The 25,076-nt window shown below is 32.6% G+C and overlaps 1 protein-coding gene across 1 annotated transcript in view; it reads left to right on the top strand.

The window, feature by feature from the left end:
- The first annotated feature begins 18,570 nt into the window (after positions 1–18,570).
- Positions 18,571–25,076, top strand: part of TECRL (trans-2,3-enoyl-CoA reductase like) — a 94,883-nt gene continuing 88,377 nt past the window's right edge. Inside the window, exon 1 of the mRNA XM_004268353.2 lies at positions 18,571–18,913. Within this exon, the coding sequence (XP_004268401.1) occupies positions 18,680–18,913 (234 nt within the window). The 5' untranslated portion in view covers positions 18,571–18,679. The remainder of the gene's footprint in view (positions 18,914–25,076) is intronic.

Below are 25,076 nucleotides of genomic sequence, written 5' to 3' on the forward strand. Positions count from 1 at the left end.
AAAACTGGGAACCTTGAGTTTTCACCTGCTCCTTCTGAGCTGGTCAGGGTTGGGTTGGGGGTGAAACAAAGCTGCCTCTTTGTTTCACATGGTCCGGGAGACTTGTAAATGCTGAGACTCATCAGCTCTCAGAGGTGGGTAATTTGGGAGCCAGTTTCTCAAATAGCAGCCTTAAAAGTTGGAGTGCTAAATGTGCATCTCTGGGAGAAGCTGAGAGTTGAGGGTTCCATCCTGAATAGAAAACTCTGTACCAGGGGCTGTGTTGTATGGTGTGGGTGTTTCTCAGATTTTCCTACTCTTTTCAGTGTGGGTATTTTCTCAGTCACTGAATGTATAGGAGTCACTCAATTAATTTTCGTATTTCTCTCAGAGGGAATTGACCCCTGTGTAGTAGTTTATTCAGTGTGTCTGTAAGAGGAGAGAAAATCAGAAGTCTCTTATTTCATCATTCTTGCTGACATCTTCTCATCATTTCTTTTTAAAAATGAGTTACAAGTCCTAACCAGCAGAATAAGAAAAAAAGACAATGTAAAGATTCAAAATATTGTTATTTGCAGACAATTCAGAGAAAGAATATAAATCATACAAAGTTATTAAAGGTAATAAAATATTAGTTTCTCCAAATTGTAATCACAGTCAAAATCTACACAATTTTCCAAGGAATGTGTTAACATATACCTAAAATTAATATAAAAGAGAAAGAATCCAAACATATACAAGATATACCTGCTGAACAACCAAATGGGAGGATTTGTCCTAGTTCATATTATGACTCCTTATAGTAATAAAAATACTATAATAATGGTACAGGAATGGGCAATTTCACCAGTTGCACCAAATAGAGACCCTGGAATCAGATTTATACGGAAACTTCATATAGAGAGAGATCTGGTGTTGCAAATTAGCAAGGCAATAGTGGCCCATTAAATCAATGGTGCTGTGTCCATTTGTTATTCATGTGGGAAAAAATATGAACCCTTCATTATAACATAAATTTTCAATTCTAATGAATTATGTAGTTATATTTGGAAGGAAAATTTTGAAAACCTTTAGAAGAAAATATAGAGGAAAAGCTTTACCATTTTAGTAAATAGAAAGTTTTCTTAAAGATCCAAAAGCAGTTAGGCAAAGAAAAAACCAACAAATTATACTACCTTGAAATTAAGAATTTGTGTTTATTAAATACACTACAGAGAGGGAGAAATGACAATTCAAAAATTTGTATATTAACAATATACATAAGCAATAAAATTTAAATACAGAACTGTAAAAAGCCTATACAAATTATTTGAATGAGCAAACAATTCAATATATAAATAAATATATAAACAAAAATCTTGAGTTGACTGTATTGAACAAGGAAAGGCATATCATCCAAAAATCTATGATGACATGCTTGACCATATGAGTAATCTACAAAATGGAAATTAAAATTGCAGTCAAAAAACATTTTACACATATTGTGTTGGAAAAAATGAGGCTGGTGATAATATCAAGTGCAGAAAAGCTTGTAGGGCAATGGAAATTTTATGCACTCTACTGAAAGTTTATGCAACAACTTTGGAAAACAATTTTTATTTCCCAATACAATTGAACATGTATGCACATGTACTTCTGGGTGTACAGCACAGCTAATGTGTGTACCAAAGTCATGTTCTTACATTTTTGCTGCAGAATTGTTTGCAAAATAAAAAATTGCAAACAAAAACCCTGACAAACATATAATAAAAAATTATGTACAATCATAATTAAATAAATTTTACTATATGCCAAAACATGGAATGATATGATCTGACCATGTCATGTCTAATGATTGGTGACTATATTCTTCTATTGGAATCCCCTCTCACTGCATGCATGAATATATCTAAGTTTCAAAGAGTATATTTGGGAGAAAATGCAAATCACAGAAGAATGAGCACTGCTTATATAGATATCAAAAATTGGTTCTCAAAACCCCAAACAATACTATGTTTTTTTAGGAATAAATAAGCCAAAATTAAGGAAAGGGTTAACTGAAAGAGAAAGCAAGACGATTTTGTGGAGGGGCATAAAAAGAACTTTAAATATTATTTTTTAATTCTATGCCATGATACTTCAGTTTTGTTTTTTTAATAGACTTTAAAGTTATATTATGTGGAGCATTTTATACTCACAATACATTTCAGAAATAAAATGACTGAAACTCAAATGTACAATCACATGTTTATGTATATTTTCTTTTATATAGACACAATACCCACTACACCTATATAAACATGCACAAACACAAAGATTGGAGCCTATTAGGGTTAAGGTTTTAATATATGTCTCCATCATACAAGGAAACCTCCATTTTGCTTATAAATATTTTCGTTTATCTTCATATTTTCTCCTGAACAAACTTTTGGGTTGAAATACTTTGTATCAGACAGTCATTTAAATTTTCCTCAGAAGACTTGGAGTCAAGCCCAGATGTGCCCTTTTTATAACTTTGTCAAATTGCTTAACCACCAGTTAAGGTTTTGCTGTACCCAGTTCTATTTAATGAAAATTTAAAAACCTTTAAAAGCACACACACAAAAAAAACCCTATCACACATGATTGTTTTGAGGAGCAGCTAAGATTATTAGAAAGTGTATGAGTGGCATTACACAAAATGTGATAATTTATTTGCTGTTTGTTTTCCAAAATCAACCTGTATGCTTTTCTGAAGTACAAATTGAAGTAGTATTAATGTAATTTGAATCAAGAATATAGTTGGTTCTTCTCTGTTCTTCTATAATAAAAGCAAACATTATCTCATAGCAAATGACTTATTTGCTAAACTAATGATGACACAATTCAAATAACTCAGTGTGCCAGGAGCTATTCCACACAATGGAGTTTTCAACATCCAACATGACCTGCCACAAACAGTATAAGATTATGACTAATGATAGTGCCAGAGAACTATTAAAAATGTCAATTTATTTGTTTCATGTTGGCATTGGATCTTCAATTAAAGTATGTAATTATTAAGTAGAAAATCAAACAAAATTATTTTTCCATTTTTCAAAAATATGCATTCAGTGAAACGAATGTACAATCAAATATGATGATTCAACTGTATTTTAAAATGAGCTTAGTTTTTTCTTAATCAGATTTGAACTAGAAGAGTAAGATCCTATAACTTTGAAGTGTCTTTCCTGAAACCTCTTCAGACATAGAATTTACAAATTTATTACAAACAGTATAAATGTATATTAATTGCTTTAGTAATCTAAAGAGCATATCTTAAAAATTAGCCAGACTTTATAACAAGTTGAAATGAAAAGTGGTATAGAGTGAATATGTGAGTCTGAGCAGCATGCATGTGTGATAAATATGTTGTTTTACTGATGTAAAACTTTAACACTTTATGTAATGTAACACTAGTATGAACCATAAATCCATTACAGGCTGAGCACATAAGGGAAAGTAACATTTAAGAGAAAACCCCAAATCTGAATCTACTGAAGCAGCCATCAGTACACATTAGTTTTTACCCTAAAAATATATTGTCGCTCTGCAAAAGGTAAGCAGTCATTTTTTTAGTGCTGTGGGAAAAGTTTCATATCCCCATGTGTTCCTTATTATGCCAGGTAGTGTATTTATTTTCCATTCTCTATTGATTCTAAATTTTCATGTCAATATTCTATTCAATATTATTCTTTATCAGAGTAACTGGATTAATAGATCATTTAGTTTTGCCAAACTAGTAAGCATTGATGTGGAGAATATGAAATACTGAATGACACAGGTTGATTTTTATGAGAAAAATGTATATTTAGAAATTTGACAAAGAATACTTTGTATAATTATGATGTGGATTAGGGGGAAATGAGAGGCTGTGAGATAGCACATTAAATAAAATATGCATAACTTTGTTTAAAGAACAATTTCATGATTACTAAAAACATTTTTTAAAGAATTGTGACGTATAAGTACTTTTAAAAAATTTAAACTGTTGCTGAACACATTAGCTAGCCAGTGTTTGTGTCTGTTCTCAAAACTGGGATGGTCTACATCCACTCTTTTTCTCACTTACTACATGGAAAATTCAAGATATCTATTTAGATTGGCAACTAAGAAATATTACTTATTCTATAGTATACTTGCATAATGTAGTCTACCTGAAGAAACAAGAAAAGAAATCCTAGAAATTCTTTTAAGAAAAGCTTCTGGTCTAAACATTTTTCTAAATGCAGAGGAAATACATGTATATTTACATATACATACATTATTGTGTATCTTGTACATTTTGGTTTTGATAGCTACAAAACTACTAAATCTTAAGACTACTTTCAGCTACAATGATCTGCAGTACATTTAGACTGTCTGCTTTGCTTCATGTTTAACTTATTCAAGATACATTTAATAAATATTTTTCTTATACCTACTATATGCCTGACAATTATTCTTGGTGTTGAATATACAATGGTAAACAAACAGATTACTTCTTACTCTGTGGAGCTTATATTCTAGTGGAAATAGGAGGAGAATATTTAAGATACATTCTTAATGTGTCAAATGCTGATATGTGCTCAGAAGAAATGATGGAGGATAAGGACCCAGACTTGTGGCCAATAGAGACAGAATGGTTAAGAACATTCTCTTTAAAATGATGATATTTAAGCAGAGACCTGGAAAAAAATTTTAAGTGGTCTTGCAAATTATCTGAGTAATTGGACTCCAAGGAGAGTGAAAACAAGTTGCAAATCTCAGGGGAGAGATGCTTGATGTTTTCCAGAAACAGCTGAACCAGAGTGATGGAGCAGAGTGAGCAAAGAGAACAGTGGGAAAAGACAAGAGATTGGGGCTCCAGCAGTACAAGACTCTGCAGTGTACATTATCTTTGCGTTTACTTTTTAGGGAGATGATAAGATAGATTTGGTTTACTCAGGGCTTGGCTTTTGAGAAACAAGATTAGAAGAAGGAATAGGAGTTTGGAGGCTATTGCCATATTCAAAATGAGAGATGATGATGTCTTGAGCGATATGATGTCTTCACAGCATTTTCTGTGAAGGTTGTGAAAATGCTCAGATTCCAGCTATTTTTAAACAATAAACTCAACAGCATTTGCTGTTGGACTGGCTATGGGTTGTGAGAAAGGAGAGAGAGAAGGTTGATACATGAATGCTGGTCAGAAAAACTAGAATTGCCATTTACTGAAATGTAAATGACTGCAGGGAGAATGTTTGTTGGAGAAAATCAGGATTTTCAAATTTTGTTTTGTTTTTAGACATGCCATACTTGAGATGTCTCTTAGATTATTTATCCACATGAGATATAAGTAAGTAATTGGACATGGGAGTGTGGTGTTTATGGTACAGACCAGAGCTGGAGCTGTGATTTTTTTCCCCATGCATAGGCTGCATTTAAAAGTATATGACTTCCTGAGAATCCATTGCTCACTATTCCACTTTCTTCATGCCTTTGCTCAAATACCACCTACCCAACTTTTCTTAGCACTGATTTATTTTTCTCCTTAATATTTACCACCTTCTACTACACTATATAATTTGCTGTATATTACAGGTCTCTCTACCCAACAGAATGTGCACTCCAGGAGGCAGGCTGTTTGTTTATTTTGTTCATTGATATATCTCTACCTGTTGAAGCAGGCCATCAAAACGATGTGACCACCAATTGACCCGTGAGCTGGACCTGGGCAATTGGAGGCTCCCCACCCCCTCTTTGTCCTTTGAATATGCTTTCAGCTTGCCTTCCCTGCTCCCAGAAGCTGCTCCAAGCATGCAGCCTTGAAATAGAAATGTGAAGCTATCCGTACTGGTATGTGACTGTGACTGAACCCAATTAGGCTCTAAATAAACTTTTAAGGTTCTGGTGGGCAGGTGAAGAAATCTACTTGTCTTTTGGCTGCCCAAGACAAACCTCATAAGTAAATTCCCTTGCTTTTTAAAAGTTACCCCTGCCAATCTGGAGTGGCTACCTTTTTCTTAGGTTTCTCCCTACCCTCTGTGTAAGGGGACCAGTTTCAGACAATACCCAGAAAGAGACGAGGAGTTTTTGAAGTAACACTATCACACAGCATAGTGTCTGGAACGTAGCAGGTGCTAAATGAATATTTGTTGATTAAAGAAAAAGCCATAAAACAGAATAGTATTATTTAGAGAGTGATTGTTATGTGGAGAAAGCAAGAGTTTTGGGACTAACATAAGGGAAGAGCAGCAGCATTTAGGGGTTCAGGAGGAATTCTAGAAAGAAATCCTTGGGAGACTATGCAAGTGATAAAGAAAGAATGAGGGGAGATGGAGTCTCAGAGGTCAAAGGCTGAAAATGTTTTAGAGATTGTGACTTAGTCGGTTAAACACTGCAGACTGGTTTGAAAACTGAAGACAGAATTGAAAATTTGATTTGTAAGAAGAGGAAAGGAAATGGGACAAGGATTTCAGATAAAATTTGTAAGGGTTTCTATATAGAAAGGAACATAGAAATAAAGGGGAACTAGATGGAAGAAGACATGGGGTAAAGAGAAGTTGTTTATTTTTTAATATCAGTGATATTATGACATTTATAAGCTAATATTAATGATACTGTAAGAAGAATTAAAACTGGTGATACAGAAAACAAAGGACTAATTGCTGGAACAATGTTCTTAACCAGCAAAAGGAAATGGGAATTTGTGTACAATTGGAGGCTCTGTCCTTAGGCGGGAGAAGGTCAGTCTTGCAATATGAGTGCAAAGAAGTAGGAATATATGGGCACAGAGGCAGGTTTATTGACAGATGTGGAACTTGTCTTACTACTGCTTATATTTTCTTATTGGTATGTGAAGAAAATTCAACAGCTGAGAGAGAGAAGGGTGGGGTAAAAGTGCTAGAAGAATAAGAAAAATGAGAAAGTTCCAGACACTCAGATATGTCCAGTTAAATACAGATGGGTCAGGAGTGGGTGGCAAAATGTACGGATTAGCCCTTTCCAAACAAAGTCTCTTACTATACATATTGGGCAGAAGAGAAATGATTTTATAACACATAATCTTCTGTTAACTTTTATTATTAAGAACTCATTTTATACATAGTTTTATATATATGAACATTATCACATTTACATATATACACATATGCACTTTCCTTTTTCATTAGCATTTAACCTTCAAAAATTTTAGTTTAATTTTCAGTAATGTATTCAGTTTAACTGCTTTTAAGGTCGACAGGCATAATAATAAGATTTATTAACAAGAAAGTTAATAGACATAATACTGGTTTGTTACATAAACTTGAATAGATGTAAAATAATGTTAACAGACACATACTTGTTTATAGAAAGATTTTAAATTGTGTTATATCAATCAGAAGTGAAATAATAAGCACATTAATATTCATCACTTAGCTGATGACCTATGTGATATTTAGAACCAACTTTAGAGTGTTTATAAAATCATCCTGCAGATTTACTATTTACAGACAGAAGAAAAGAGTCAAGAGAAATAACTAAATTAGAAGAAAAACAATTTATGGCATTTTTCACAGTTCCTGGTATAAGGTATTGGTGCAATGTAAATTTCATAGTAATTTTATGGTAATCACTCATTTCTATACTTTATTCTAAAGTGCCCATTATGTGCAGACTCCACTAAAATATAAATGATGTAATGTCATAACAGTGAAACTCATTGCTCTGAAGACAAGCCAGGAAACAAAGCTACTAATACACTTACTAGGAGGTTAAAAATTGCAAGATGCCATGGATACCTGGAGGAAAACTCCAGATCCCTACTATTTTTTTCCATTTAATCTCATTGCAAATGAGAAATACATTTTAAATTAAAAGCTGGTAGCCTTATATATTTATTCTTCATCTCTTTTGAGTCATATAGTTTGAGCCTTTTTCATTTATACCAGAAGTACTTCTTATTTTTAAGTAGTTACAAGGTTAAAGAGTAACAATAATAATATAAAGAACTCCTTAACGAAGATTTACCATTTTTTGACTTGTATAAATACATTTTATTTTCCTAAAACTATTTGAGATTTAGTTCCAAACATCAAGGCGCTTTCTTCCTAAATAATTCAGCATTTATTTCCCAAGTACACTTTCTTACATAATTATGTTAAAAATTATTCAACTTAGAACATTAACTATTTTTACAAAGATATTATTTAATATACAGTTCAATGTGTCTTCATTTATCTCAGATTCATCCTTTATAGCATTACACTAATTTCTACCTTATCCTGCATCCAATTGAGAAGTAAATACTAATTATTTTTCATGTTTCTTTAGTTTTTCTTCATCTGAAACAGCTATTTAGTAATTATTTTACATTGTAATTTTGAGGAATTTAGTTCAGATGTCTTATTTATTTTTATCTGATATTTCTTTATGATTAAAGTGAACAATTATTTATGGAAAGAGTACTACAGAATTAATATAGCCTTCTCAGTATATCATATCAGGAGATACAAGATATCAGTTTATGGTATTTTGTTGATGTTAATATAGATCACTTATGGTGATGGCTCCCAGATTTCTTGAATGAAACATTACCACTTTCCCTCTTTAATCTGTGATTATTTGATAGACACGTTGAAACTATGTAAATATCATGTTTTATTGTCCATTGAAGATTCTTGCCAGAAAAATTTTAATATGATGATAGCAAAATGGTGTTTTTGTGGTTCTCTTATTCCTTATTACTTGATATTCTACTGTAAAGAATTGTCATTCTTCACTATTTATGTAATTGCATAGACCAATAAGAAAGGAGATATAATAAAAATCCTGAATTTTATATCTTTCTGATATATGGTATTTCTTAATTCATCTATAGTCAGTACATTCTACCAGGAGACAGAAATGGCAGAGTTTGACTCTTCTGTTTTCTTTTCTTTTCTTTTTTTTTTTTTTTTTACTGAGGTACAGTTGCTTTACAATATTGTGTTAGTTTCACTGTACAGCAAAGAATCAGCTATACATATGCATATATCCCCTCTTTTATGGTTTTCCTTCCTATTTAGGTCACCACAGAGCATTGAGTAGAGTTCTCTGTGCTATAGTTAGTTCTCGTTAGTTATCTATTTTATACATAGTAGTGTATATATGTCAATCCCAATCTCCCAATCCATCCCACCTCCTCCTTCCCCCCTTGATATCCATACATTGTTCTCTACAGAGTATGACTATTCTTGACTGGATGTTTCTTTGCTAATATAATCAAAGGAATATTCTGGTCCCACATACAATCTAACCCAATATTGATATTCACTGTACTTATTAACATAAAACTATATCTTACCCATTATTTTATACCATCTTAAGCATAATTTTTATATTGCCATTCATTTGTACATTCATTAAATTTTTTTGAGCACCTTCTATACTACACACTAGGTATTGTGCTGTATCCTTTCAAAAACAGGTTAAGATAAATACTGATATTTAAAGAAAATACAATTCCTTTAGAGAAACTGCATAATATACCAAATCAAAAGACAAAATAACATGGCTCTGAGTATGCTGCAGTTTAATTTCATTATGTAGTAAACAGAAGGATCCTGTGATGGCCTATTTTAGTCCTTAAGAAAATTGTGCAACTCTAGGTATCACTATGGCCCAAGTAAATTCCAGAATGGCTAGGATGTAGGAATGGCAGGAAAACTGACTCATGCGTCAAGTTGAGAGTGAATTGAAGTCAGAGAAGCATAAGCCTATATATATGTCAAGGGACATTATGTTTGTTATTTCGTTAAGAGCAAGCTCCCCAAAGAGCAGCACCAATTGTTCTAAGATATCACACACAAACACACACACACACACACATGCATTTGTAAGCACAGATATACTCACACATAGATGATATTGTGTGTTTGCCATTGCAAAATGTGTGTTGATCATTTTGCAGCCACATTTATATTTTGATAGTGTATACATGTAGCTTATTGAATGACTTTAACTATGCAATGACAAATAATAGATCCCTACATACGTATTTAGCTCTGTATGTGTATGTATGTGGTCATAAAATGTGATGCTGGAAAGTGATTAAGAACTTGGACTGGTTTGTGACTATGCCACTTTTTTTTTTTTTCCTTTGCAGTACGCGGGCCTCTCACTGTTGTGGCCTCTCCCGTTGCCAACGGGGCACAGGCTCAGCGGCCATGGCTCACGGGCCCAGCCGCTCTGAGGCATGTAGCATCCTCCCGGACCGGGGCATGAACCCGTGTCCCCTGCATCGGCAGGCGGACTCTCAACCACTGCGCCACCAGGGAAGCCCTATGCCACTTTTTGACTATTCACTTTGGTGAAGTTACTTAAATTCTCCGTGACTCTTTCTGCATCTATAATAAAAACTATATAATACAGTTGCTATGTGGATAAGCACTGAGTATATTGCCTGAACCATAATATGCCTCACATGGTCACTGACTATTATTCTGTGAATACCAAATACTTCACTACAAGCATAACTTCTGCTGTTTTCTAAATAGATTATGCAAATCTTGTGGCATAAAATGTATAAAAATGAAAACAACATTACAACTCCAGAGAATCACCAGACAAGATAATGTTTCAAATAGTGCTAGTCAACCTCTCTCCCTCAACTTGAAAATGCATCTCAAACATCTCAGGTCATGCTACTTAAATTATTTGAAATGTGCATGAAAAACCTAAATAAAAATAATATTACTGACTTTTAAATTATGAGGATGAAGAGTTAATACCCTCACTCTGTTTGTACTGTCTCATTCTTATCTTTCTGATTTTTTAAGTTTTCTTGAATATCTATGAAACCAAAAAATGTGCTGGCCTCAATCCCCCAAGCCCAATGAAGAAAGAAGCTGTACATAATACAGCTGAGTTCTTATTTCTCAAATGGAAAACTTTTTGTTTGACCATGATTTCCTCACAACTTACCAAAGTAGAGATAAAACTGCCTAGAAAGTGTATGTGTTTGTTTCTAAATATATATAGACCCTGAGTATTTGGATTTTTTTTTTTCAAGTTTTTCTTTCAACATTGAGAAAGAAACTCTATAGTCCATACAGTTCATGGCAACAAATCCCTTACAGAGGAGGAATAGGCATGGCCTCAGCTCCCAAAATAAAGGACAGCACTTGCCAACACACATCAGAGAACAACTGCAATCGCATGGCAGACTCTGGGAAGGGCAAGCCTGAATGTCTGGAAACTCTCCAGGGATGAATCAGAGAACACAGGAGAGGGCATAGCCAACTGCCTTAATGAAAACATTGTGTGCAATCAAGGATAAATGAAGAAGGCAGAGCTGAGTTAAAGACTGAGATTAAATGGTTTGTGGTGAGTTTGTAATTTATGTAAATGGCCCAAAGAAAACATTTTGGTAAATACTGAACTCAAAATTAAAAAAATAAATAGAGACAAGTTAAATAGAAATACATGGTCTGCTTGAAACTGAATACGAAGTAAGTTCCTCCTCCTTTTTACTTTTACTTTTCTACAGATATTTTAATTTTACAAGAAACTTGAACCTTGTACACACAAGATGAGACTATGCTTTCCTCAATTTAAAACAATGATTAAATCTCCGTTCAATTGATTCACTTTTCAGGAAACCATTTAGTTCACCATAGTCTTAGTGAAATACAGAGACTTCCATTCCAGTCTAATTTATTAATTACTAATAATGTATAGGATTTCACGGTTCATTTTCACAAACATTATTTTAACGGTACAATAACTTTGTGAGGGCAAGACTACTATGCAGATCTTATTTCTATTTGTATTTTTTATTACAGCTGATTTTAAACAGGAAACAAACTTTTAAATATTACTTGGATATTATAGTTCGAAGTATCATTAGATATCATTCTGAGCGTGCGTTCATTTTATGAATGATACAACCAGTATTAAGAGAGATTTCCCAGTTTATCCAGTATCACACAGCAGACATTGGCAGAGTTAGACCAAGAATCTACAGCTCTGAATTTAACTCCAGAGTTCTTTCCCCTACGTTTCAGTCTTTTTAGATAGAACAACTATTATTTATCTATAATCTGAATTAATTTATTCACCATTATTTCTTATTGATGACTGTTTTAGATCAACTATCCTAATGTTGGTCAAAAATGTAAAACTGAAACTTTGTCATGGTAAGAACACCTGTTTCTCTCTTAATCCTTTCCTTTATTACAAGTAATTTATTTCATATAACCAAAATAAATACTCAATTATTATATAAAATGTTTCAATGATTATCTATTAGTTCAAATGTTAACATCAGTGGTTTTAACCACTTAGAAGTTTCAGGACTTTAAGAAGCTTGTGTAATAAATCAGGATATAAAATATTCTTTTGGGAAAACTCATATCCTCTGGAGACTCAGAAAATAATTTATTTTCATATTAGTGAAATCCTTTCTATCTGCCTTTAGCCTGCCTATTCAGAGCCCATTTCATAGTTCATTGGTGTCATTAAAATTGAGAAAATTAGAGAAAAAAATAAGACTATATAAACTTTATAGAGGAAGAGGTTGATAAATATACTTGCAGATATTTTAAGGAGTCAATTGAACTAGGTTAGAAATCTGTCCACCCATCAGTGTGGTAATTATGAGTAAATTTCACTTTCCAGTGACTGTAACCATTTAGATTTAGAAAAGTAGAGAAGAGGAATAATCTGAATGCTTGAGTAGGGTGATGGGAAAGAAAAGCATAGATCTGATTTTGGGAGGTATAAATCTGATTTTGCAAACCAACACTGAAAATGTATGTTGTATGTGTATATTGAACACCCTCCATTTTTCAGAAACTTCTCTATTTACTTTATATGCATTGTCTGACTATATATCATAAGAGTCTTGCAAAATGCATAATGTTATCAAAATGTGACTGCTAATGGAAAGCTTGACATCACATAGCTATTTAAATATTACAAGGAACTTCTTGAACCCATACTATTTCTACTAAATATGTTATTTGCTAGACACATATTACTTGCTTATATATTTGCCTAGGTCCAAGTACAGTATGATTTGATGTTTATTTTAATATTCTGCTCCCACCTTAACTTCCTAAAATCGAATTCTTTGTACCTTATATATAAAATTTTCTTATGAACATTGACCAAAAAATATCCATGACAAGTGGTTGGTCTTTGGCTTCCTATTTCTTTCTTTTTCACCCAACTAACTCCAGGTTTAGTGTCTTTGAGGATTTACTCAGGAGACAGTACAGATTAAAGACATAGGTCTTATCATGAAGTTCTTTCTATTATCAAAGGAGTCCAGTGACTACCTTATTGTGATGTCATTGATTAGTATCTCAACTTAAAGAGGAAAATTTATTCACATGATGATTTATTCATTCAACAAACAATGTTGAGGACTTAGTATATGCCAGGAATTATACTATGCCTTGAAGGTAGAGTGATGGACAAAATTAGATCTGATCTTTGCCTCATGAATTTTATGCTGTGGTGGTTAAATATCACAAATATGTTTGGATAATTACAATCTCCATTACTTGACTAAAGTATCAACAAAAAATGTAAATACAGAGAAATGAACTACTCTCTAGAAAAATGGCTGAGAACAATTTATCCAATGATGGGCATAATGTCCTTTCTTTTTACATCTTTGTCATTGATTCATAGCAAAAGTGTATCAATTCTGTAAATTCCCAATATTATAATTTTATAAGAATATTCATTGTTAACATGGAGATGTTCAAATTTAAGAGACTATGAATTAGAAAATACACAATGCAATTTTGGAAATACATGGCATATCTATCATAAAAACTGAACTAAGAAACAGAAGACCCTCAATATTGAAGAAGAACAAAGTCGGAGGGCCAACATTACCAGACATTAAGACTTATTATGAAGTTACCATAATAAGGATGATGTGGTGTTGGCAAAAGAGTAGACAGATAGATCAGTGGAACAGAATAGACAGCCTAGAAATAGACCCACACAAGTATAATCAAGCAATTATAGGCAGGTCAATGGAGAAAGGATAGTCTTTCCAACAAATGGTACTGGGACAGCTCGAAACCCACATGCAAAAAGAAAATGAATCTATTCACAGACCTTTTATCTTTCACATACATTAACTCAAAATGGATCATAGACATAAATGTAAAATGCAAAACAATACAATTTATAGAAAACAACACACCAAAAGCCCAGTCCATGAATGAGAAAAAGTGGTAAGTTGGATTCATTAAAATTTAAAACCCTTGCTCTGCAAAAGATACTCTTAAGAGAATTAGAAAACAAGACAAACAGGTAGAAGGGATGTGGAAAACACATATATGATAAAGGACTTATATCCAAAATACAAAAGAACTCTCAAAAATCAACAGCAGGGGAAAAAAAAGCAATTACAATATGGACAAGAGATCTGGACAGACACCTCACCAAAGATGTACAGATGGCAAATAAGCATAAGAAAAGATGCTCTACATCATTTTTCATTAGAGAATTGCATATTTAAACAATGAGATACCACAACACACTTATTAGAATGGCCAAATTCCAGCAACAGTGATAATACCAAACATTGTGGAGGATGTGGCGCAACAGGAACTCTCATTCACTGCTGGTAGGAATGCAAAATGGTACAACCATTTTGGAAGGCAGTCTGACAGTTTCATACAAAGCTAAACATAGGCCTACCATTCAATTAAGCAATCACACTCTCAGTTCTTTACCCAAATAAATTGAAATTATACTCATACATAAACCTGAACACAAATGTTCATGGCAACAACGAAGATGTCCTTCAATAGATGAATGAATAAGTAAACTGTGGTACATTCATATAATGGGGTATTATTCAGTGATTTTTAAAAAAGCTCTAATTTTAAATGCATATTGTTAAGTGAAAGAAGCCAGTCTGAAAACATTACATACTGTATGATTCCAACTAATGATATTCTGGAAAAGGCAAAACTACAAAGACAGTAAAAATATCAGTGTTTGCCATGAATTCAGAAGGAGTGCAGAGAGGGATGAAAAGGTAGAGCACAGGACATTCTCAGGTCAGTGAAACTATTCTGTATGATGCTATCATGGTGGATACATGAATTTATCCATTTGTCAAAAGTCATAGAACTTTAGTTTAGTTTAGTCCTAAAACACCAAGACTAAACTCTAAAATGAAGTATGGACTTTAATTCATAAATATCTATCAATATTGTTTCATCAATTGTAACAAATGTTTTCACATTAATGCAAGATATTAATAATAGGATGTATAGTGTATTGGGAAGGAAGAGAATAAATATATGGAAACTCCGCACTTTTAATTGCCCAATTTTTGTTTGAACTAAAACTGCTCTAAAAATGTCTATTAATTATTTTAAATGATCTCATAAGAAGTACCACTTCAAATGGAAAATAAATTGAAATGATATGCTTTCTGTCAAAAAAATGAAAAATATGAGGATAAAGAAAAATGATATTGTAAGCCCCCCTCTTCACATTTTACTGTAAGTAAATGCAATTGGAATAAAGATTCCTGTTTTATGCTACATTGTTTTATAATAATTTTCTATTATAAATATATTTAAACTACAATCTAGTTTAAAGTGGTATGCCAGGTCTAGTATTAAACAAATAGTAATTCATGGTATTAATTTCATTATGATGTATTTAGCAATAATCTTAAAAGAACACCTTAGCATATATAAAACATTTTATTTTTAAAGCTACTTCAAAATACAAAATGAAACAATAAATAGCATAATATCTGAAATGTTTTTTATTCTCTTCCAAAATTTTTAACTTAGGTGACCAGCAGACAAAAATCTACAATTTTCTCCTTTTAAATAATGCCATTTTTTTTGCATGTGTCAGTATATGTTTACTTCATATTTTTTACTTTAGAATAATTTTACAAAAACATTGAAAAGAAAGTTTTTTGTGTAGTTTTTACTCAGTTTCCCCTATCTTAACATCTTGCATAACCTTGGTCAAAACTCAGAAATTAATATTGGTATAATACTATTAAACTTCAGATGTTATTCTTATTTTACTGGATTTTCTATTCATTTATTTTCTCTTCCAGAAAACAATCAGGATACCACATTGCATTTTTATTCATGTCTTTACATAGTCTCTTTTGATCTGCCACAGTATCTCAATTTTTCCTCATTTTTTATATTCTTGACAGTTTGAGAGAATATTAGGTATTTTTGTAGAACATCCCTCAATTTGTGTTTGTCTGATATTTTCTCATGGTTAGACTGAGGTAATAAACTTTTGGAAGAATACCCCAGAGGTGAAGTGCCCTCACCTCATGATATCAGTTGGTACATGATATCAGCATGACTCTTCATGGTGATATTAGACTTGGCCTCTAGGTTAAAATGCTGTTTGCCTGCCAGGTTTTTCCACCATAAAGCTTCTATTTTCCACTTCCATTCATTGTGTTACTTAAATGAAACCCACATTCAAGGGGAGATTTTTATATATAATTTGCAATTCTTGTATATGAAAATTTCACCCCTTGTCCCAATTTATCTATTATTTATTCAATCACTTATTTATAACAGTATGGACTCACAGATATTTACACTGTTCTTTGAGTTAGAATATATTATCATCAGTATTTATGTTCTTACTTGAATTATTCCAGTGTTGGCAATGGGAGCTCTTGCAGTTTGGCACCTGTGTCCTTCAACTATTCTCTTCTTTTTTTTTTTAAATAGAAACTATCTCTGAAGATTATATTATATGGGTTGCACAGTTATGTTACCTTGCTATAATGTGCTAGTAGTTTACCTCAGCATGCAATTAATTTACATCATTCTGCCTACACCGTTAAGATACATTTATTGATCGATTATTTATTAGTTGATTATTTGTTTAATACATATGTATTAGGCACCTGCTGTGTGCCAGACACTGTTCTGAGCACTGTGGATAGATTAGAGGATGAGATCAGAGATATTAAAAAACGCTGATGGGGCTTCCCTGGTGGCTCAGTGGTGAGAGTCCGCCTGCCGATGCAGGGGACACGGGTTCGTGCTCCGGTCCGGGAAGATCCCACATGCTGCGGAGCGGCTGGGCCCGTGAGCCATGGCCACTGAGCCTGCGCGTCCGGAGCCTGTGCTCCGCAATGGGAGAGACCACAACAGTGAGAAGTCCGCGTACCGCAAAAAAAAAAAAAAATGCTGATGATGCAGAGCCTTGTAGACGTTTACAGAGAAATTTGGCTTTTTCATTACATAAAATAGGAATCCCCAAACAGTGCGTTAAGCAGATAATTGCATTACCTGTTTTAATATAAGGACTGATCACTAGCTGCTGCCTTATAAAGAGACTATAAATTGAACAATATTGACAAAGGGAGATCAGTTTGGAAAAGCAATACAGGTGAGATTGATGCTTTGAAGTTAGCTATGGAGATGGTGACAAGATTGTGTTCTGGATTTCTGATGGATTAGATCTTAGGTGTGGGAGAAAGGGAAATGTTAAGGGTAATCCCAAGTTTAAAGTCCTGAACAACTGGGGTGATAAAATTGACAGTGTGTGTGTGTGTGTGTGTGTGTGTGCACGTGCATGCAAATATATATACACATACATCCCTGTCTTCTATTTTTAATAATAAATATTGAGTGTGCTGGTGGTCTAGAGTAGGAAAATGATAACTGAACAATGTGTAAGTGAATCTCCAGCACATAATGTGTAGTCCAAATTTTTAAAACTACATTATTTTATTTAATTATAAAAGTAAAGATTAGTTTAATGTAGATATTTAGATTTCCCCATCTACTGTTGTAGCCATTTCCCTTTTCATGTTTTCATTGAAAATAACATCCCAGAATATTTTCCTGTAATATTCCTTTGAATCAGTGACACTGCAGTTTGGATTTTTGTCAGTTGTTCCTTCATCAGATTTACAGGTCTCAGAGTACCAGGAATCTTTCACAAACCCTTCTTTCTAATTTGTTTATCACTTTTCAGTGTTCATTCTGAGATTATGTGAATTTGTCATAACCTAGTTTTGTGATAAATGTGATGTTTAGTACTGATTTTGTATATAAACTTAATGATCTCCTTATGATGTAATGTGCATAAAAATGTTAAAATAAGGTTTACTTCCTTTTCCTTAAATTATAAAGTTCCTCTCTATATATTCCAATCTCATAGATGATTTGCCATTTTTCTACTCCCTGTATGGAATGAAGAACTTGTCTGCTTTCTATCAGATGTATATGTGTGCATTCAAAACATGGCACAAATCTTTAACCTAGGCAGCATTTACCAAAAAATGTTGTTATGTAATAATGTACTAGGTATTTTAAAATCTAACTATAAGATAGCAATAAGCTAATTTTAAATACATCTACATGTGAATGTGTGAATAATAACATATGTGTTTAAAGATTAGTGTATCCAGAATTCAGAGATAAAACTCTTGTCTATTCTTATCTTACTTTGGAATTTCAGATACTACTGGCCATATTAAGAAGCAGAGATAAAAGGAGAAAGCTAGAAATAATTCCAATGCTGGTCAAGTAATCTACATTGCAGCAATTCACAATAGTGTGTTATATATAGAAAGAGATCAGTCATTGTTTTCAAGCCTGCTAAATAAAACTGAACTCTTGGAATTGCATGCCACTTGACCTTTCCAGGTTTCACCAGCAGTATTTAACTTGTTTGAAGGGAACACACTTGCAAGTGTCTCCTGTTGACAAGACAGATTCTCCTGGTAGTTCACACAATGTTCAAAAGGCACAAGTTCCTTGCTTCAGAACGCAAGAGAGAATTAACTTCCCCAGGAGCTACACGGTCCATACTGAAGAATGACCTGAGAAATTTTCACTCTTTGTCGCAATTTATACTCTCAGCAGGCCCTCTAAGATCAACTCCAGCAGTTAAACATTCAAAAACTACTCACTTTGAGATTGAAATACTTGATGCTCAAACCAGAAAGCAGATATGTATTGTGGACAAGGTGAGTTTCATTTATTTATTTAAAATTCTCTTTTTTGCCCCAAAGATTACTGATCACTTGCTTAATGCTGATAAGGCAATACCAAAATGTATCTCTGGATTTTAATATTAATTTTAAGATGAGTGGGATGGATACTTTATAATATACTTTAAAGTATACTTTATATACTTTGTTTCAGTAGAAAATATTCATTGAATTTTCATACTCAATTTAAATGGTAGCTAATAATTATTAGGTTTTGGTTTTCCTCCTAACATTGGCCATTGGCAGCAGGTAAAATTTTAGTGCTCACCTTCTCAGCCTACATGACAAAATGTCTTTCTAATCATGCACTTCCTTGCATACTCAAATTTTCAGTCTTAATAGTGTTTGTAGAAAACAGCAAGCAAAAGGCCCCAAAGTTATTAAAAGTAATATTTAGCATATGTGATAAAATCTAGTCATTTGAAAATTATTTATAATTGATTTAACTGTCTTGAAATATAACCATTTCACTTTTTATGAAAAGTTAACTCATTTCAAAACTACAATGTTTAAGTTCCTAAAAAAATTCTTGCTTAATATGCTGTTCCTCTATATTCATATCACATATCAATGTTTCACTAAGGAAAGATAAGATATATACTTCCTAGGTTACAAAATTAAAAAAACAAATATATGTGTGTATTGTAGATATACATGTGTATGTACAATATTCCAGTCATTTTCAGTTTTCCTAAAGTTTGAAAAAACATTAGTATTTCAATTTATTATGAGAAAGATTGACATTTTTAATAAGACATATCTTTATTTTGCTTTACAGACAGGTTGAATAAGTTTTTTTCTGTTGTTCTAAAATTAAAGTTCAATCACTGATTCCATTTATCTATGCTCTAGCTGTGTTTCTAGATAAGAGGAAAAGAGAAGAAATTGTTTACTTGCTTTTAATTGCCAAGAAGATAATAATACTTTCTTATTTAGTAATTATAACACTATGACCAGCCTATTACTCGTGTAATATTAACTTTTATTTACATATGGAAATGAAAAATACAGACCTTTTACAAGTTCATGTAGGTCATATGTGGCAAATATGAAATTCAAAACCATTTCTTTGCAACTCGAAATCATATTCTTTTCTATAGTACCACTGGGGCCATGTATAAATGATAAATATGAATTATGTATAATAGACCTTTAAATTATAAACTTCAGGCATGTTACCATTTAAGTATCTCAGTAAAATGTATTTTTATATCATACAGGAATAAGACTTTTTTTTAATTGAAGTATAGCTGATTTACAATGTTTTGTTAGTTTCAGGTGTACAGCAATGTGAATCAGTTATACATATACATATATCCACTCTTTTTTATTTAGATTATTTTCCCATATAGGCCATTACAGAGTATTGAATAGAGTTCCCTGTGCTACAAAGCAGGTTCTTATTAGTTATCTATTTTATAAATAGTAGTGTGTATATGTCAATCCCAATCTCCCAATTTATCCCCCCCCCATCCCCTGGTAACCATAAGTTTTTTTTCTACATCCATAGAATTTTAAAAATAAAATTATCATCCAGAGGTTGTTGATGTTTGCAGTTTCTCACTACTGAAAATTTAAAACTTAGAAGGAAAATACAATGAAATGAAGGGGAATAAAACAATAAGTGGAATAGATATTATACTGGTCAAGGATTTCCAAAGACCAAAATTCTAAAATGAGGCTGGTTGTGTCTTTTCTGATATGTGTCTAAATGTTGACACAAAATCTCTTTAAAGTAATGAGAAAATGTTGGGCTACTAATTATTTTCCTAGTACATTTAACATTTCTGTTTTTGAGATTTTATTTGAAGCTAAGACATGGAGCTTTACATTTTTAGGTATTAATTAAACTGCACAAAATTTAAGCATGCAGAAAGCCATCATTCTTTCGAGGTAAGGATTTGGTTACACTTGAACTGTAAGAGTCCTGGTAATTGCATCTCCAGTGGCAAACCTTTAGGGAAACTCAGTAGACTAGCTAGAGATTAATTTTGGATTCCTCACAGACTTTATTGCACAATCAACACCATCTGATGTGCAACTTACTGCATCCAAATCTCTGACTTGTCAGCAGCACAAATTTTGTTTTGTCTTGTTTTAGCTTTGTAATTTAAAACTGTCTCATAAATAATGTCTCATAATAGTGTCTCATAATAATGGCAAGACATTTAAAAGAAAAAATAATCTGGATTAGTTTACTTTTTTTTTTGCTTAATGATTGTAAACATGAGAAACATTTTGTTTGTTGTCCAATATATTGTTTTTTTCTTGGACAAATTAACAGCTATATTAAGAGTAAGGTCATGTTAATTGCCTCTCATTAGACTTGGTTCTACCCAGTATACAAAAGAAGTGTTGCTTATAAATTAGTCCCTGTCTTTCAGTAACTATAATGTTATAAAGTAGTCAAGGTTGAAGGTCATATATTTTGGAACTAAGTATACCTGGACTGAATCCCTGCTACATCAGTCATATTTATCAAAGGCTTGGGAAAGTCACTGAATTGCTGATTCCCAGGACTCTTATTTAGAACATAGGTTAATAAAATCTATTTTGTAAGCCTATAGTGAAGAGTAAGATATGTAACACATTTAGCATAGTGTCTTGAACGTAATAGGGAAACTAATTTTTTTAATTTAATAATCACTTGGAAAGAGAAAATTAATCTGCATACAAATCCAAGAAAAAATAAGTGATGAAACTCGTGATACTGGCACAGTCTGTAAATTTGACTTCTTGACAATTGCCTATTGACATGATCTGGTATAATGCTTATGTTAGATATGAATTTTCAAATATGAGTAGGATGTATGTATTTTAGTAATATATGCTGATCTCAGAAATTTTGTTTGCATCTAGATATTATAACTTTAACTTCAGAATGGACAAAGTATTTACTCAAGATATTCATAAGACAAAAACATTAAATGAATTCCTTGGATTAAAGAAAACATATTGAATCATGTTCTTTTACTTACACACACACACAAACACACACCCCAAAGAACCACAAATCCTTCTACTGCCTTCATTATCTTCTCCAGCTTCTATCCCATTTCTCTCCTTACTTTCATTGTGTTCATGTTGTCTGTACACATTTTCCTCTTCTCATTCTATACTGAACCCACTGTATTCAGGCATTTGCCTCTATCACTTCTCAGAATATGAACTTGCTGAGGTCACCAGTGAGGCAGTAATAAATACCTTGCTAAATCCAAAGGTCGGTTCTCATGCTTCACTTACTTAGTATATGGTCAACATCTGCCACTGCTAAGCACATCCTTCTCCTGAAAACATGTTTGCTCTTTGAGTTCCAGAATAACACACACATTTTTTAAAAACCCACATCATTGGCTTCTCCCTTTTCTCCTGCTGCTTCTTCATTATCCGACTTATTAGGTGTGGACTGTCAACAACTCAGTCATCAGGACTTTTCCACATCTTTAGTCATTTACTTTATGGAGTCCTATAGCTTTAAATATCATCTGCATATTGATGACTCATAAACATAAAACTACAGCTTATTCTTTTCCCCTGAAATACAAATCCATTTATCTATGTATGTATCTATCTGTGTATTTATCTATGTATCTGTGTATTCATCCATCTATCTATCCATCTACTTGGATGTTTACTAGGCATTTCAAACTTGGTGTATCTAAAACTGAGCGCTTGGTCTTCCCAAAAAAATTTTCCACAGAGTTTTCCAAATCAACAAGTAGCAACTACATCTTTCAAATAGCTCAAACCAAACACTTAGAGGCATCATGACTCATCTCTTAATCTCACAGCCCACATACAATCCATCTTCTTTGATACTTTCAAATATATCCAGACTGACAAATTTTCACCACCTCTAATGCCCGCACTTCTAAATCTTTCCTCTGCTCTGTCCTTAGCACATTCAATATATTCTCTACATAGCAACCAGAACTAGCCTGTTAAAATCATGTCAGCTAATATCATTCCCTACTCAGAACTAGTCAGTGTCTTCCTTTAGGTCTTTACTTACCTCTCACTTTTTCCTTGGGGACCTTTACCTGTGTAAAATTGCAAAATCTGCCAGTATCCTCTATTATTCTTCCCTGTTCTACTTCTTTGCTAACACTTATCACTATTTAACATACTGCTTATTTTCCTTTTTTTTCATTTTGGTTATTATTTGGTCTACCCCTATTATTCCAGTTTCACAAAATCAGGGCTTTGGGTATTTTCACTCCTGTATCTCCAACATTTAAAACAGTGCTTGGCCCAAAGAAAGGGTTTAACCAATATTTACTGAATAAATCGATGCCTGTTCAAGGGATATATGGATTTGATAATGCACTCATGTTTAGCAGCGACAGTTTTTGGATGGAGGAGTATGATATTTGAAAGTACTTTTTACTATTTTCTAAATCTAATTATCAATCAAATAAATGTAAATATATTCACAGAAAAGGACATTTAATTAAATCATTCCACTGAATGCCCAAATTCCTCTCGGCTTGCTCCCAACAAAAATGTATAGAATTCAACTTTGTACTGTGTATAATTTACTAACAAATAGTCATGTTCTGATTACAAAGGCTAACAAGCCCTTCATAAAGAAGGAAATGCAGATGGGAATATTTAACTGATGTAGTTATTTCCCATGAATAATTAAAATAATATAACTATAAAGAATGATGAAAATGGAGAGCATTTTTTTAAAAAATATTGTTAAGTATCACCTTAATTATTTTTTGGAACATCAAAAATGTATATGAAAAATACATTTTAAAAATTTAACAGTGTAAAATGGAATAATTTCCAGTTGCTAACTATTCCTGTCTCACTTCTATTTTTTAAAATGTCAGAAGCTTATCTAGTGACAAGTGGATGATTCAAGAGCAAGGAAAGAACTCTAAAATGTTAGGGTTGATAAACATTTCCAATATCATCACATTCTTTTTTCTTTAATCTTTTCTTCAAGGAACTTGACCTCAAGAGCCCTCTATCACCTATATACGCTAAGTAAAAATTCTCAAAAGTTTTTTAAAGGCTTCTTATGAATAAAATAAAGTACTCAAAAATTCTCCTATCCTTTTAATGATAAAAATACCAATGTTCACCAGAAAACTGTAGAGAGAATAATAGGGTAGTAAGATTTCATAAAAACTGTACTTTTAATACTTCGGTTAGAAAATTTGAGAATTCTTAATGTCTGAGTTTGCCACTTTTAATACTTCACCTTGTACATGCGATTTAGCATATTTATGCCTTAATTTGCTCATCTGTAAAATGAGAATAGCACCTGCCTTAAAATGGCCTAATGGCAGTTTTCAGAATTTCATGTGTAAGCAAGTAACAATATCTTCTTTCTCTTCCATTACTCCTTTCTCCTTCTCTTCTGTTTTTTATTCCTCTTTTCCTCCTCTGTTTTGTTGCTCTCTTCTTCCCATGCCTGTCCCCATTTTTCTCCTCTCCACCCCCATCCCCTTCATCCTATTTCTTATGATGCAGAATGATATAATTGAAAATTTATGACCTTTGGATTTACATAGACTACAATTTTAATATAACTCTGGCCTGTTTTTTCTTTTTCCTTGGATATGGTCTAATACCTCTGCCCCTTATTATCTTTTTCTACAAAAGGATTTAGATATTATTATTCTTCCCCTTTGTAGATGAAGAAAAGGTGGCACAGAGACTCGAAAAGAAGAACTTAGTGTGTGTTAGAACCAAGCTTTGAACCTGGCTAATACACATTCTGTGCCTTGCTCTTAACTATTATACAGTATAATGTGAAAGATTAATGACCTCCATTAGCCAAGATTCTCATGTTCTATTTAATTTCATGATTAGGGCATCTGACTTCCAATACAATGTGTTTCAGGACAGAGGTAGGAAGGATCTTAAGCATTCTATTTTATATATATAAATATAAAATAGCATTATTTAATATTCAAACCTAGAAATTAAAAATATTTTAAATTCCTTTTAATAATAAAGATAAAATATGCTCAAATTTTTGCATCATTAATAATTAAGAAATTAAAATAAATAGTTCCTCCCAAAAGAGGTAAGTAATGTAATCATTTTATATGAACCCAGAGGATCCCCAATGTCAACCTCTCTTTTATATATACTTGAGAATTCCGTAATACAGCATGTCGTT

This window comes from Orcinus orca, chromosome 4, assembly GCF_937001465.1.
Source record: "Orcinus orca chromosome 4, mOrcOrc1.1, whole genome shotgun sequence".
Classification (NCBI taxonomy): Eukaryota; Metazoa; Chordata; class Mammalia; order Artiodactyla; family Delphinidae; genus Orcinus; species Orcinus orca.